Raw genomic sequence first — 15144 nt, forward strand, 5'->3', positions numbered from 1 at the left:
TTATGGAACACTTTTTATTATCATTTTAAGGTGAGAAGTGTTTGGCAAACACACAAAACCCACCAAAAAAATAACAACCACCAACCAAAAAAACACACCACAAAACAGGGGAACCCTTGTCCTGTTCTGTGATAAAAGGATGGAGCAGTTAAAGTCATCTCTGTACCCATGTATGCTCTGGAGTTGAACAAGTGAATTATAGAAATGGGATAACTGTACAAGGTTCTTCAAATTACTGACTTATTATTATTGGATGTTCCATGCAAACTACCTACAAAAACTCTCCCACTCGAGGCAAGAGTGTTCAGCCATTTCAGCCCCAAACATGCAGTCCAGACCTCTCAGCTAAAGGAGAAAGGACAAGGAGCCTTTCCTTTGAATTCAGCCCAGTGCATCCTGCAGCTGGTGGCCCCCCTATTTCCAAAGCCTGTCTCAGAGGCCACAACACTAAAAAATACTCTCCACAGTAACAACATTTTAGCATCCCTTTCTACCCTGCTAACTCAATAAAAGTTTTTAATGTAGTCCTCAGAAAGTTGTCTTATGACTGTCTAGCAGTGTTTCTGCCTTCCATGTATAGGCAGCAGCATTTTAACTACTCACCCCAGACTCAAGCAAGACATCCATCTCTGGAGGTTGAAATCAGTGCAACTCCACTGTCCACACTTCTGGAAAACTCTTTCCCAGTAAGGAAAAGTACAGCAGGAAGAATTTTACTCCTAATCATTATGCAGAAATCAGAATCTAAAATAATTATTTGTTCCAGAATGAGGAACAAAAGTTATTATTGATAAAAATGCATATTAAATTTAAAAGCAATAAAAGTTAAAAATGCACACCAATTTGGTAATTACCTTCTCAAATATTCTCCTACAAGAGTAAAAGCTCTAAATCATCTGCCACTCCTTTTAATTTTTTTAACCTTTGAACACTTTTAAAAGCTCCCGTACAAGAATTACACACAGCCACCACCACCCTCCTGCCAGACTGCTAACTGCTAAATTATATTTTGTAACATCAATAAATTATTCTTAGCTTACAGAAATTGTTTCCTCAAAGAACTTGACAGATTTGAAACTGAATCTGTCATATTTTATATTTGCTCCCAAGAAGTTTTTTGTCAGAAGTTTCAAGTTTTCATTTAATACAGGGCAAAATTTACCAAAAAAAAAAAAAACCTACTGCTTTGAAATCTGACTCTGCTCCAGTCATTTTCCTCCTCAAATTTCAATTTTGATAAATCTCTCCAAGCACTTTTCCACCAACACTTGGGTTTAAAGTAAGGTTCCCATAACCAGCAGTGATCTGACACCTGCTGGCTTCATCCTCTTCCCACCCCATCCCAGTGCTAAGCTCCCTTCCCCACAGCAGGCTACAGAAAACAGAAGCAGAGGTATCTTCAGGATCCCAACTTCCCTGCTTCACCATGGTGGACACAACTGATCTGCCAGGAAACATTTAGCAGATTTGAAAGGTAACAACTGAGAAAATCCAGGCCACAAACACCACAGAACATTTGTATCAAGTTTTACTGCCAAAAGTTTTATTTTACACTCGAGTTGCAAATGAATACGGTGTACACGTCATACAGGAGCAGAAGTACTACGTGAACATATTTGTTAGCAAAAACAAATTCCAGAAAATAAAACATCCTAAGTTCTCTCTTTGTCCCAATACTTGACTTACCTTTTTGCAATATAAAGAACAATTGAGGAGTGGCAGAAGGACAAAGAATGGCCACAGCTTGTAACTGAGGAGTTTCTGGCTGCACACAAGGCAAGGTTTACAGTGAGGCACTGGAGCAGGCTGCCCACAGAAGCTGCTCAGTCACCCTCCCTTGAGGGTTTCTAGGTCTTGCTGAAGTCTGAAGCTCTGCCCTGAATTCAGCACTGACTCAGCTCTCAGCAGGAAGCTGGACTAGAGACTTGTCTCAATGTCCATTCCAATCTGAATGATTATAAAATTTGATTCAAGCACAGTCAGCAGCCAAATACAAACAAATCAGTGAATGCCTCCTGTTTTCCCAACTCCCAACAAAAAAACAACACTCATCTTTAATGAATCATCTTGACAACAGTCCAGCATGACTGAAATCACAGGAACAAGCAGCAAATAAGGTCTACTGAAGACCAACACCACATTAAAAAGCCTTTGCATACTTTAAAATTCTTTTTGTAACAGCAAACACAGATTTTTTAAATTGCTCTTTACACATTGGCAATTATCAGCTGTATAACAATACTAAATATATTCCTAGTAATTTTCAACTGGGAGATTTCCTGTCCACACTGAGAAAGTTTCTATTGGCCCTTGATACACTGGCAATGCCATATTCCCTGCAAGTATTCCAGGGAAGCCAGAGAAACAGGGACTGGGAGCTGGAAAGGAAGTAAGGAGTCCCAGAACATCTGTTTTATCCTGGGGAGCATTTCTCTTCCTGGCTGAGACCTCTATCTATTGCTAGGGTTTAAATGAAAAGCAAGTGAAACTACCAGGAAGGACTCAATTTGCTATTTTTAATAGGAAATTGTCTAATTGCAATTTTCTGTCAATTCTGTCAAAAGAACTAAGGCAAACACCCACCACTAAGGCAGCTGCAGAAGAACTAACTGCACAATGTGATACAGGCAGGCAACAAGGAATAAATATAAAACCTGAAAAGCACTAGATTTTTTTTTTGTGCCAGCAAACAACTGATCCTCTAAAAGAAGATAATTACCCTGGTGTAAATAAAAAGTCAACAAATGTGTGTATACCCACAGCAAATGTAACATTCAGCTCTATAACCCCCAGTTCCAAACCAGAAAACTTTTCAGTTTTACAGAGATTTTTGTTTCTCAATCTCAACATATCTAAGGCTAATTATGAGCAGTCAAGGCCAGACAATTTAACCAACAGTGAATCTCTGCAAACACACAACCCCCCACCTCTGAAAGCCTGCTAAATTGTGAAGTCAGACCATGCACCCCCACAGAAAACCATGCAGCCACCACAGAGGCAGCTTTGGTTTGGCTTTGGGTTGGGGCAGCGTGGGTAGAGGAGCAGCAGAGCGCCGAGCTCGCTCCTGCACCGGGACGGTCTGGGGGCACAGCAAGAGAGGAGCCTTGTGCCCAACTCTGGGCCCAGCCAGGGAAGCTCTGAGGCACCTTCTTATTTCAAGCAATAGTTAAAAGCACTGAAATCAAGTTGCTGAAGCAGGAAAACAACTGTTAGCTGTAAGTGCAGCAACAAGACAAAGTTACACACAGTAAATACAAAGCAATTAAGGGAAAAATCTCTTTATCTGAAATGACAGAAAACTGAAGGCCCAAATTCAAGGACTTCTGACATACTTGGAGAAGCAATCTGTTCCAACTCTACAGTACTGAAATAAGATCAGATTTGTGGGATTCAAGTCTCTTTAGAACACAAAACAAGTAGTAATTTGGTGGAGTTCCTTCTTCAGCACACAAAACAGTGAAAGCCCAATGACAGTTTAGTCCTGTCAATTTTGATACTTTGAAGGCAGAAAAGAAGCCAAAATGACACAGAGGTTAAATCAGTGAAGATAAAAGGTAAGAAAGAACAGATAGTGAAGAGGGCTGGATTCTGATATATCTGAGACATTTGATACGCAGGCATGGGAGAAGTGCCAGAGATAGAAAGGTTGTGGCCTTGGAAAACAGGCAAGTAAAATTGTCAGGGATGTTAGAAAATAGTCTAGAGGGAGTCAGAAATAAAAATTACATCTTTGAATCTGAACAGGTCTGAGGCTGGCTGGATCCTAAAGGAATAATCCAGAGACAGAACCATGGGAGAACCAGACTAGGGGGGAGAAGCACTGGATTTTTGGGGCATTCAAATGAAGTGCAACATTAAAAAAATCCAAAAACAAACAGGAGAGAGGGTGTTTAGGTACATGAAATCAGATGAGAGAGAGAAAAAAAGGACCAAGTATTAAAAACCAGAAACAGTTAGGACAATGGTGCCACCCCCTTAAAGACAGATGAAAAGAGACACTTGGTTGCTACTGAAGGAAGGAATTCAGTGAAAGGTTGCTACTGAAGGAAGGAATTCAGTGGAAGGAATGAGACACATAAAAGATACAGAAATAAAAGGGGCAAACTTGCAAAGTTAAGAGGCAGAGAAACTCAGCTCAGAAACAGATCCTGAGAATAAAAACAACTTTGGAAAGGATCTTGTCAAGCAACAAAATCAGGATTGAAGATTTTGTATCAAGAATGGATGGAGAATGAATATGAACAGCAGATCTGCAAGCAAGCTCAACAAGAGAAAAAAAAGGTGAGATAAAAGTGCTTTAAAAGTCCATCTGGGGAGAGCATTGAAGCAGGTAAGGCAAAGCTGAGTCCAAAGCTGTGTTGTGCTGACACACTCTTCAGATATTCAGAAAGGCTGGAATGGAAATTAAGAACTTACAAGAGAATATGTCTGGAGGGAGGAATGGACACAGGGTAGTGTGAGAAGCAGCCAAAGAAACCATGTACAGAGAAGCAGATAGAGATAAAAATAAAGACCAGTGAGTAAAAAGAAGTGAGGCCAATGAAGGAAGGAGGCAGCAGTGAAGACGAAGGAGTCAAAAAGGTTAATAGACTGGAGATCCCAAAAGGAGTGAGTGACAGGGTAGAGGAGAGAGAAAGACAGATAAGCTGAAAGAGAGCAGGTAGTGATCAGAGAAAGGGAATTTAGAAATGAGAGATAATAAAGTGAACAGTATTTAGCAAAGACAAGGTCATGGGAATGATTGAGGCAGTAAGAAAAATCTATCTAAAACTAGAAATCACAGGCATTGGGCTGGAAAAACAGAATGAAGAACAAAGGATTAAAGTACTCATCAGGGGAAAGGAACTGGCCTTGCCCATGGGGAGGGATGAAATTTGAAAACACTGAAATGGGCTGAGTTTAGCAAATACACAAAGAAAGATGCAAACTAATGACCACTAGGAAAATTAGACAGAGGACTTCAAACCAGGAGGAGGGTAAGGCTGACAACAGGACTAATAAAGCAGAAGCCAGGGGTCACAGAACTTTAGTGATGAATATGAATGGAAACCACTTTTTAAAAACATCAGAGAAGGGAATAAAGTTTAAAAAACAACTCTAAACATCTATATTTGAGTAATGTTCAGAAACGTAAGTAGCACCCCACCGAGAAGGGTCTGCACCTCTATTTCCCTCCTTGTCAGAAAGATTTACTCACCCAGATCAAACCAGAGATCAGAAATTCCAAAGGGCACTGCCAACACTGCCACTGGCTATATAATATGGACATATGGCTGGGTTGGGAAAATTTAGACTGTTGAAGTAGATAAAGACTATTAAAGACTATTAAAATTTATGAAATCCCAGTGATTTGACCTCTGCCATCCAGCACCTTTATGTCTTCACAAAACAAGACCAGGTAGCCTTCGCTGGCTCTCCCTCACATCACCTCCTGCTCCTACCAGCTAACACAGCCAATGCAGCATTCACCAACACTCCAGCTCAGCTCCTTAGAGTCTCACCGCACTGTGTAACAGCAAAGATAAGAGATTAAGCAGACAGATTGCTGCAAACAAACATCACTGCAATTTTGGGTCCCATTCAGAGTTATCTGAGAACCACTGGCATAAAAGTTCTCCATTTCCAAGCCTCTGTCAAGAATTTCACTCCACGGCTTTCTTAATCATGAGCATGAATAAAACACCAGCCTTCTCAGACACTTCTAATACTGCATTTCATCTTCTGCTATACTGGCATGTTTTTAAAGTTCCTGCTCATTACAAAAAGACAACACACTTCTATTGCCTGCTCATACAATTGGGAGCGGGATCATTAGGAGTGCAACAAAACAGGGGAGAAAACCCAAATTATTCCCTGCTACCAAACCAGTGACACGCACAGAGAATAAAAAGTGAGCTGAGCACATCACTTCTATCTACCCTAGTGATTACTGTTTATTCATGTGTGTGGATGTGGTTCACTCAAAATAACTGAAATTACATAAAAACCAGCTGAAATATAAACAAGAGCTCACTGGACAGGACTGGGGCCATAATAGCAGCTCTTTGTTACTTTTTTGCTTTATTACATATTTTAGTATTGAAAATTATTTTAAATTTAGCTTAAAATTTTCGTTTAAAACACACAACATATTGGATATAGTATTTTTAGATAATCTTTTAACAAATAATACAAAAATGAATCGTTTTTTAGTGTACTAACTTTTGTTACAGTCAAGAAATCTCACCTAGAATCAACTACTGGAAGCAGTAAGTTGTCCACACGATAGGCAGCATCTACTGTAACATATATATCTCTAAAAAAGAAAAGTTTGAAAAATATAATAGAAACACTATAATTTTTACATTACATTTAATATCTGTATGTTTTATTTCTATTGGATTACGGCACAGCAGGGGAGCTTTTGAGACAAAGGGATTTTATGCAATGTCATTCAAAGCACAAAAAGTTCACTCCTGACACAAGTTAATACTGGAGCATTACTGAAATAAAAGGAGGAGCTGGTCAGACATTTTGGGTAGAAATGTAAAATTTTTTCTTTAAAGAAAATAAACACATAATGCCATAGCTTAAAATAAATAGTGCCAAATGTTATCATCAACATATGAAAAACAGGATGGTGGTTCAGAAAAGAAAATACTTTATAAGCACATAGCATACACTGGAGTGTTGTAACAAGACATCATTTTCATGTTACCAGGTATTTCACTTTAGGGAGAGATTCTACAATCCCCACTCATGTAAGCAGTTCTGTTAACCCACATTGGCTTTTTAATCACAGAGTTTGGTACCAAAGTCAGGTGCACCATTCATTTCACAGATTTTAAGTCAGGAACAACTATTTCTTTTCCTCAGCACAATATTTAATCATAAATACTAAAAAAAACCCCACATTGTTAAAAAAAATTAAATGCTTAAGTGTGCACATTTGCTAACTCTTAACTCATGATTCTTTTACTCAACATACCCTTCCAGGGGAGGGATATCTGTCAGCAGTTTCTAGCAGGAAAAGTTCAATACTTCATGAGTAATATTAGACACAAACAGCCTGCATTGCATTTGGGGGCTTTTCGGTGATTTTAAATGTTCTAGCACATTTCAGAAAAAAAAAAAAAATATTTGAGTTCTTGTGCATAGTAAGAACTAATTCTGGGAGTCAAGCAAATATTGTGCTGCCTTTTTCAATACAAAGCACTTCATTCTATGACATGTGAAACATTGTTACAAAATATAATCATCATGTTTTAAATTATATAACCATTTAATAAATGAAAATAAATCTAGAGGTTGCTAAACATAAACCAAAATTTCTCAAATACTTCTTTCCAACAAACTGTTCCACTGAAGTTCTATAAGGTTAAGTGCACACAGAAGTGAGAAATAAAACTACAGTTTCATACAATTTGTCCTACAAAACCTGGAACCAAAAAATAAAAATGTATGTATTAAGATAAGCTGATGATCTGGCACATACCATCTAAAAATGCCACCCCCCCTTCTTTTTTTCCAAACACAACTTTCATAGTATTTGTAGTTTTAAAAAATACAAAACCAAAAAAACAACCCCGACCCCTCTCCCTTGAACACAAACTCCACAAATGCTTTTTTATTCTGAGTGTTACATCAAATAAAAATTACAGCTGCACAGAGAAACAAACCAGCAAAAAAAAAAAAATCTGAGAATGAGGGATGTGACCGCATCTAGAACCTATTTATGTATGTACATACTTCTGCTTTTATTTGAACTAACTTTTTACCCACATAAAGAAAAAGACTTAACTGACATTAACAGCTCCCTAGCTGCTATCACTGATAAAAATTACGTTTTGACAATCGCATAAAAAAAGGTCAGTCTTGAAACTCAAGGAATTTCATTTCACTCTCCATTTTTACCACATTTAAAAACAAGACACATTCCTTCCTTAACAATGAAAATATTATATAAGCATACCCCAAAAGGCACTAAGGTCTAACAAAAATATTCAGCATTTCCTTTTAAACTAATAAAGTATCTGTAAGATAGTTTGCATATATAATTATTTTCCAAATTAAGGCGTGGCAACTTTCTCTTAAACATAAAGCTATAATCTACTTCTGCTAAATATAAAACTAAGTCTCAAGATATAGTATACAAAGATCATATATTTATGTAGAATACATTTTGTGTTATACTAGACTATTATATCTTTGCCAAAACATTTCAGTATTTAGAAAAAAAAATTTAAATTTAAATATACTGTAAGGTCATTCAAATTATTTTAAACACAAAAATCTACAAACAGTGACATATACACAAACAGCTGGGAAGTTGTAACTTAAAGATCACATATCTTTTAATCAGACCTGCTCAAAGGACAGCCACAAAAGAACCCTATTGGCTACAAGAAGCATCTGCATGTTTTTAAGACTGAACTATGCAGACTCCCATCGCCCCAGGGCAGTGCTGCACAAGTCTATTGAAAACGACCCGATTGCTGAATCAACACCTTAAATCTTCCCAGAAAACCTCCAACAAATGTTCTGTGTATTAGGAGAGACTAACAAAACAAAAGGGGACATTACAAAAATTTCAGCATGACAATTTTTCCTGAAATTATTTTTCCATTGCATTTGGCAAGCAGAGAACTAATTCTATTCCTTGTCTACTCTTACAGCAAGAACTGCAAACTACAATTCAATATAAAATACAATAAGCTCCTGTAATAATTATGTTCCTCTTGGAACAAAGATTAAAATAAAGTTAACTGTGCTGATTCATACTTTCCATAAATTACTAAAAAGGTGAGAGATTCAGACATTTTGCTTCTCAATAATAAGCCTAATATCTGTATCATGTGCAAAAGTGCAACTGTGTTTTAGAACTGAGGCCCAACTGAATACAATTTTATTACAGAAAGTATACTTGAACCCACTAACATGGAAACAGCGGTTCACAGCATCTTAAAATTACACTTTATATATTTAAACCTGTTGTACGGCTGCAAGTTAATAAAAAATACAAACCCCAGAAATGAACAGAAAACAACAAAGCTTGTATATAAATTGGTTTACAATTCAAAGCACAACAGTAAGCTTCAAATAATTACATTTGTGTAACACACACGGGGAGGTGGGAGGATTTATTGCAAGCACTTGGTTCTTGTTGCTCCTTTCGGGGCTCGCTGGCAGTTCAGCTGCTGGCGGTGTGAGCGTGCATGCGCTTCGCTACATCGTACACGTAGGTGATGTCTGGGCGCTTCTCCGGATCCGGGTTGATGCACATATTAACTAATTGTCGCAGCTACGAGAGGGAGAGAACATGACAGGAGCGTTGGCCTTCTTACAAGCAGGATTTGTGCACGATCAAATTCAAATGAAGAGAACTGGCCAAAATGAGGCAAGCGGCGATTCTGCACAAGCACACGGGCAGCCCTCCCCAGCCGCTCACACGCTGCCTTATGCAAACGCGTACGCAACGCGCTCCCTGATTTCTGCATTGTGCACTGCTGGCCAGAAAAACTGAGGAGCAAATTCAAGTTCTAATCCTTTCAACATACAACTTTAGACATGCATTTAGTCCAGTCCCACATGATTTATAGGAAATTCCCCGTGTTTCTGGAGGGCTGTGCCTGCAAAGCCCAGAAGACTGAAAGGAGCACAGAGCACAGGTAAACGAGCCCTGCTTTGCTCATTCGGTCTCCATACAGGAGCTCGCCAGCAATAAATGGCACTTCTGCCTGACAGGGCCCAACAAACAAAAGGCAGTGGTGCTCCATCTAACACACAGTTAACCTCCTGCTGCCAGGAGCTACCAATACACACACATTCAATTCACCTACTGAACAAATTAAACCCACTGAGGGCTACCTGTTACAAGGACTCCACCCTTGAGGAAATATCTGAATATAAAACTGGAAGCTGAGAAAGTATTTTGGGCAAGTACCATATTATGCTGGCCCTGTTACTCCACTTGTCCACTGCTGAAGACATGATATTGGAATAAATAAGCTTTGGGCTACATCCTGATACTTATCCTTAGGATTATATTGTTTATAGTGGTCTTTATGTAAAGAAGCACAGAATTAACAAATATTCACAAAAGCCTCTATCTGGGAATAAACAAGTCACTATGACCAGAAAACCCCATGTTTCCAGAAGCACCATAACATTTTGGGTATTTTCAACAGACATATTCAGCATAAGCAACCCAAAAGAGCTTCCACACCACCTCCATACTTTGCATTCCCTTCACAAACTGTCAGGACATTTGCAGGCTTTTCTCCCTCCACTGATATGCCTAAAAATTTATGACATTAGAACTTAATATATTGTGTGGATAACCTTCTGATAGGGCATCTATTTTAAATTGTGTGCATCTCCTAAGCATGTTTTAATGTGGAACGTACCTCTTTCATACTGACTTACTAAAATGTTCACAGTGCTTTGCAATAACAATTTAACCAACTCTGAAGATCTTCCTTTATGCTTTTAAGTAGCTTTGCCAAATCCTCCTGGACCTCCTTATAACATTGGGGAGGGAGGGGGAGGAGGACACTCCAAACACATTGTAATCCAGTGTTCTATGACAATATAACAAATTTAGTTTGGTCTCCCAGCCAGTACTACTAGGTAAGTTTATTGAAAAAAAATCTATAATTATTGCAACTAACACAGAGCGACCTCATCACCCTTATTATTCAAAAGTAACATAGGCTGCCTTTTTAAACCTGCCATTGGAGAGTTTCCTTTCCGCTTTTTTAGAAAAAGAACAAGAAGGATTTTAAATTATAATTATACTCCTTTCACTTTTCTGAAGATTAATTTAAATGCACAGGAATAGGAATTCCTGAAGTAAAGGAAGAAGCACCGCATACCACTCTATAAAGCTTTGTCCATTAGTCCTTGCAGATAAACTGTACATAATGTACAGATTTTTTGTATTCAACAGTGTGAAATCTATGTCATTAGACATCCCATTCTTTAGCAAGAAGAGCTTAATATTAAAAATGAGCTAGTTCTGAAGACAGTGGTCAGATTACCAGATTGAAAAGAAATATTAAATCAAAATAATCTGTTACAGACTTGCTATTTGCATTTTAAATACATTAAGTATATTATCACTGATGGAGTTATAAAAGCCATCATATTGCTTCTGGCAGTCAAATAAAATACAATGCCAGTGGCAATAAAAACTATTAGCCTGCAATAACTCCCAAACATTTGAAGAACAGAATACTAGAAATCATTAGCTACTGTAAGAAATACTAATTGCCAGCATGTAATACAAACATGCAAGCCAAACAATCTCCTGCAGAAGAAGCAGGTGGGACACAGGGTAAGCAGGAGGCAGAGTGTAAGCAGAGATGAGCAGCTTGCCATGCAACACCTCAGACAGCCTGCATAGAAAACAGGAAAGACTGAAGAACATCCAACACCTTCAAGCCTGAAATAAGAGTCAAAAAAGCAAACATTTTGTGAAGAGAACACAGGTATAATTTATCTGCAAAATACATCTAATCCTGAATGTATACATTTCTCTTTCTCTTTGAAGACTTATATCTGTTCAACATAACTGCATACAGTGAACAGTCTTCCTAAAGGACCTGGAAGGGTTAAAACCCATAAAGCCAGCATCAGAGGGGAAGCAGAGTGGTTTTTCTCCTGGTTTTTTCTAGCTGTTTATCAATACTTTACTGTTTGCAGAGCAGCACAAATAGATCTTCAAGAAATTTACCTGTTGGTCACTTGAGGAGCCTTGTCACAGACCTCTTTAAAATGGCAGTCACTGCAATTACTGCAGGGTCTCTATGCCCCTCTTCCCTTGGCAGGTCCAGAATCTCACTGGTAAGGCAGGAATGCTGAGCTGACCATGCCTGGGACACTGCCCAACAACAGTGCAGATTCCCAAGTAATTTCCAAATCCTTGAGCTCTTTTGAGCATTGTAACTGAACAGCAAACCCTTGGAAGAAGGTGAATTACTCCTGCTATACAGGACGAAAAATTACATGGGAACACAGCTTTTAGGAGTGAAACTGGGACACTGGATAGCACTGGTTATAGCACTGATCCTTTACTCCTACAGGAATATCCATTTCAATAAACCTGAAATCCATCTGTCAGCCCCTCTAGTACTAATAAAATTTCCAATGTATCAGAAAAGCTCACCAATGTCATGGGAAGAGGCACTGCGAGTCTAAAATCAGACTATCATTAGAGATAGAAGTGATTTTTTACTACCTGGCACAGACTGGCCAAGAGGCAGAGCAGACTGAGCCAGAGGGACCTCCTGTTGCCTCCCCAAGCTGCAAACTTCTTTGTCTGCTTATTGTTCTTAACCTCCTCTGTGCACTTAGCACAGTGACTGGCTTTAGCCTGGAGCTTAGCCTGACACTGCAGCAGTGGGACACACTTCCTTTAACTCTAGCAGGTTTCTCAGCTATGAAATAAATAATTATCACTCAAGTCAGGAGGAGTGGGGAAAGACAGAAATATGACAGGCAAGTACTTTCCATTGTTAGCCAGCTGAAATACAAAAATTTTCATATAGGGAAGTTTGGATAAAAAAACCACACACAACATCATTCTTACTCTGAATAAAACATTCTCAAAGCCTTTTTCTGAGTGCTCTTCTCAAGACCTGCTGGCAGCTAACACTACCATTGTGGACCTGCTGGCTCCTTCTGCTTTCACATCTGGGTAGGAGGTTGGCAATGGACTTTAGAAGAAATGCACCTCAATCAAAGGGAAGATTTTAAAACTTGATCATAAAAGCAATATGATACTAAGATTAGCTGACAAGATTTTAAGAGTATTGATTGGAGGTGGCAAGGGAGGCCCAGCTTTGAATTCCCAAAAGCAGAACAGCTTTCAGTAAATGCTGAGTACTGGCTCTGAATACCCAATGTTTTTAAGGGATATTAAAAAACTGAGATATCCAAAGTTATTAAGCATCTGAAAATCTTGGTTTGTATCTACCACTGAAATAATGCATCATGAAAATAAATCTCAGACTATTAGGATTTCTAATCAAAGGTTTTTAAAAACATTACCCATCTGTCCACTTAAAGGTGCATCTTTCTGTCACACTCTTCCCTGATGACACAGATGTGACACAATTACAAACACATTACTCTTACAGAGGTTTCAAAACTTAGAAAAAATGTCACACCTTAAAACTCACTAAAAATCTACTTACAAAAAGTTAATTGAAAAAGTGTTTGTGTTATAATTCATAATGAAAGTATTTACACTTCTATATTAGAGGATGCAGAGATCCACTCAGTGAAGTTTTTATTTCAGAAAAATCTTTTTCATAAAAAATGAAGTGGGTTTTAATATTCAGTGATCCCTGATCTTAACTGCTCACTGAATATCCTTCTCACCTGGTTAAAGGTTTGACATCTGTACTTCCAGTACAGGTGAAACATTTAGCACAGTATTCTAATATGACAGATCACACTTGTTTGTTTCTCTTTTTTAAGTTCATGCCAGCACAGTATTTTTCATACAAGTTAAAAATGGTTTAATAGTGCAATAGGTAATAAATGTATGTTTTCCAGGTACCTTAGTGAAGACACAAGTCTTCATAGCAGAACATAAAAAATATTCCCATTTGTTTCCATAACTGATAGCTTCTTTTAAGAAATTGTCTTCTTACCTATCTTAATACCAATGATAGCTCTGATTCTCTCATTAAGAACAACTTACATGTATTTTGCAGATAACTGCCTTATCCAAGGTGCAGAAGTACATGTCTGCTTTGAAATAAATAGAAAGTAACATGTTGTGCTTTGCATGTGTTTGCAAAACAAAAAACCTATACAGATGTAAGGAAAAGCTGGAACCTCTCTCCCCACCCAAACTCTAAGACCTTCTATCTGGGCCAGACTTTGATATTTGCCCCTTGGCTAGGAATCCACATCTCCCACTTCACACTTAGCTGCAGCGAAGTAGCCTTGCAGGCAGGCCAACTTCAACGAACCACTAGTGGTATCATCATTAAAATCCTGCTGAAGGTCACCATGGAAACCGCCTGCTGAGGCTTCGCTGCTGCATTCGGCATCTCCTAATCAGCTACCATGTGAAATGCAAATTCAGACAGTCTGAAAATTAGTCAAGAAGAATAGAGGATGAGGATGCAGATATGTGAAATATTCATGTGCTTCATGGAAAAAGGAAGACAGCATGAATGACACAACAAAGAACGGCCCCTGACATTCTCGCTATCATTTTGCATTATTGTTCACACCCTACTGTATTTCCAGGCCTCCAGTTCTGAAGTTGGTTAGATGAACTGCCATATTCAGAGTCTACAATAAATAATAATTAAAAATGGCCAAGGTAAAATGACTAATCGGCAAACCCACAAAGAGCTAGAGTGTATAAATTACACAATAGATCATTATTTCATCCTTTGTAACATCATCAAATTATCTTTTTAAGTCCAGTTGGTTTCATAAAAGGGGAAAATTGTCACTATAAATACAAAACAAAACACTGAGCAGTAATCTTTTATTAATAGTCCAATCACTGTCTGTGAATGCAAGAAAATTTAAGGTTCAGAATTACAACCCCTACTCTATAAATTGTATAACGCTTTATGTTTATTAAAAGTATTTCAGTGCTTGTGTTTATTTGGGTTTTCAAAGTAATCTTTAATTCATGTAGTCTGAATTCAGTTAGAATTGGTTACTAATAACTGTTCTTTGCTTTACAGCTTCTATCAGTTTGCCCTGTTCTTTTCAAAGTGGGAAAGTATTTCAAAACTGGCATCTCAGAATATTAACAAGCAAGCGTTTATATTTTTTCATTCTGTTACACTAAGAAAAATATTTATTTTGTTTAGTTTCTTTTCATTTTAGAGCTTATAAAAGCAAGTACTCCCCCTTAAATACACTAATGACAGTAAGAACTGTTAGCTCTCAGCTTAAAACAAACACTGCTGAGATTTGCAGAAGTATATTGTTCAAATTCAATTATATTATGTCTGCCTGTATTTCTCTGAAATTTACTCTTAGTCTTGTCAAGAACCACTCCTTGCAAAAGAACTGCTGCTCAATTGTACTTAACAGCACATCCCAGCTTTATAATGCAGACAAATGGGACCTGAACAATTTGTTTTTACTACTGAGTTACATTATATCTATTTTAATGCAGGCCCCTAG

The 15144-nt window shown here is 38.0% G+C and overlaps 1 protein-coding gene across 4 annotated transcripts in view; it reads right to left on the reverse strand.

Annotated features, from left to right (window-relative positions):
- Positions 1-1515: 1515 nt before the first annotated feature.
- The window catches only part of NEK7 (NIMA related kinase 7), a 70563-nt gene continuing 56934 nt past the window's right edge, over positions 1516-15144 (reverse strand). For 2 of the 4 annotated variants that reach the window (XR_009487516.1, XM_059854460.1), the window contains one exon: positions 1516-9280. Coding sequence is in view for 3 of the 4 variants with exons in the window: in XM_059854460.1 (XP_059710443.1) it covers positions 9170-9280 (111 nt within the window). In the remaining variant the exon portion in view is untranslated. The remainder of the gene's footprint in view (positions 9281-15144) is intronic. The other 2 variants (XM_059854458.1, XM_059854459.1) reach the window with 1 other exon arrangement.

This window comes from Haemorhous mexicanus, chromosome 9, assembly GCF_027477595.1.
Source record: "Haemorhous mexicanus isolate bHaeMex1 chromosome 9, bHaeMex1.pri, whole genome shotgun sequence".
Lineage (NCBI taxonomy): Eukaryota > Metazoa > Chordata > Aves > Passeriformes > Fringillidae > Haemorhous > Haemorhous mexicanus.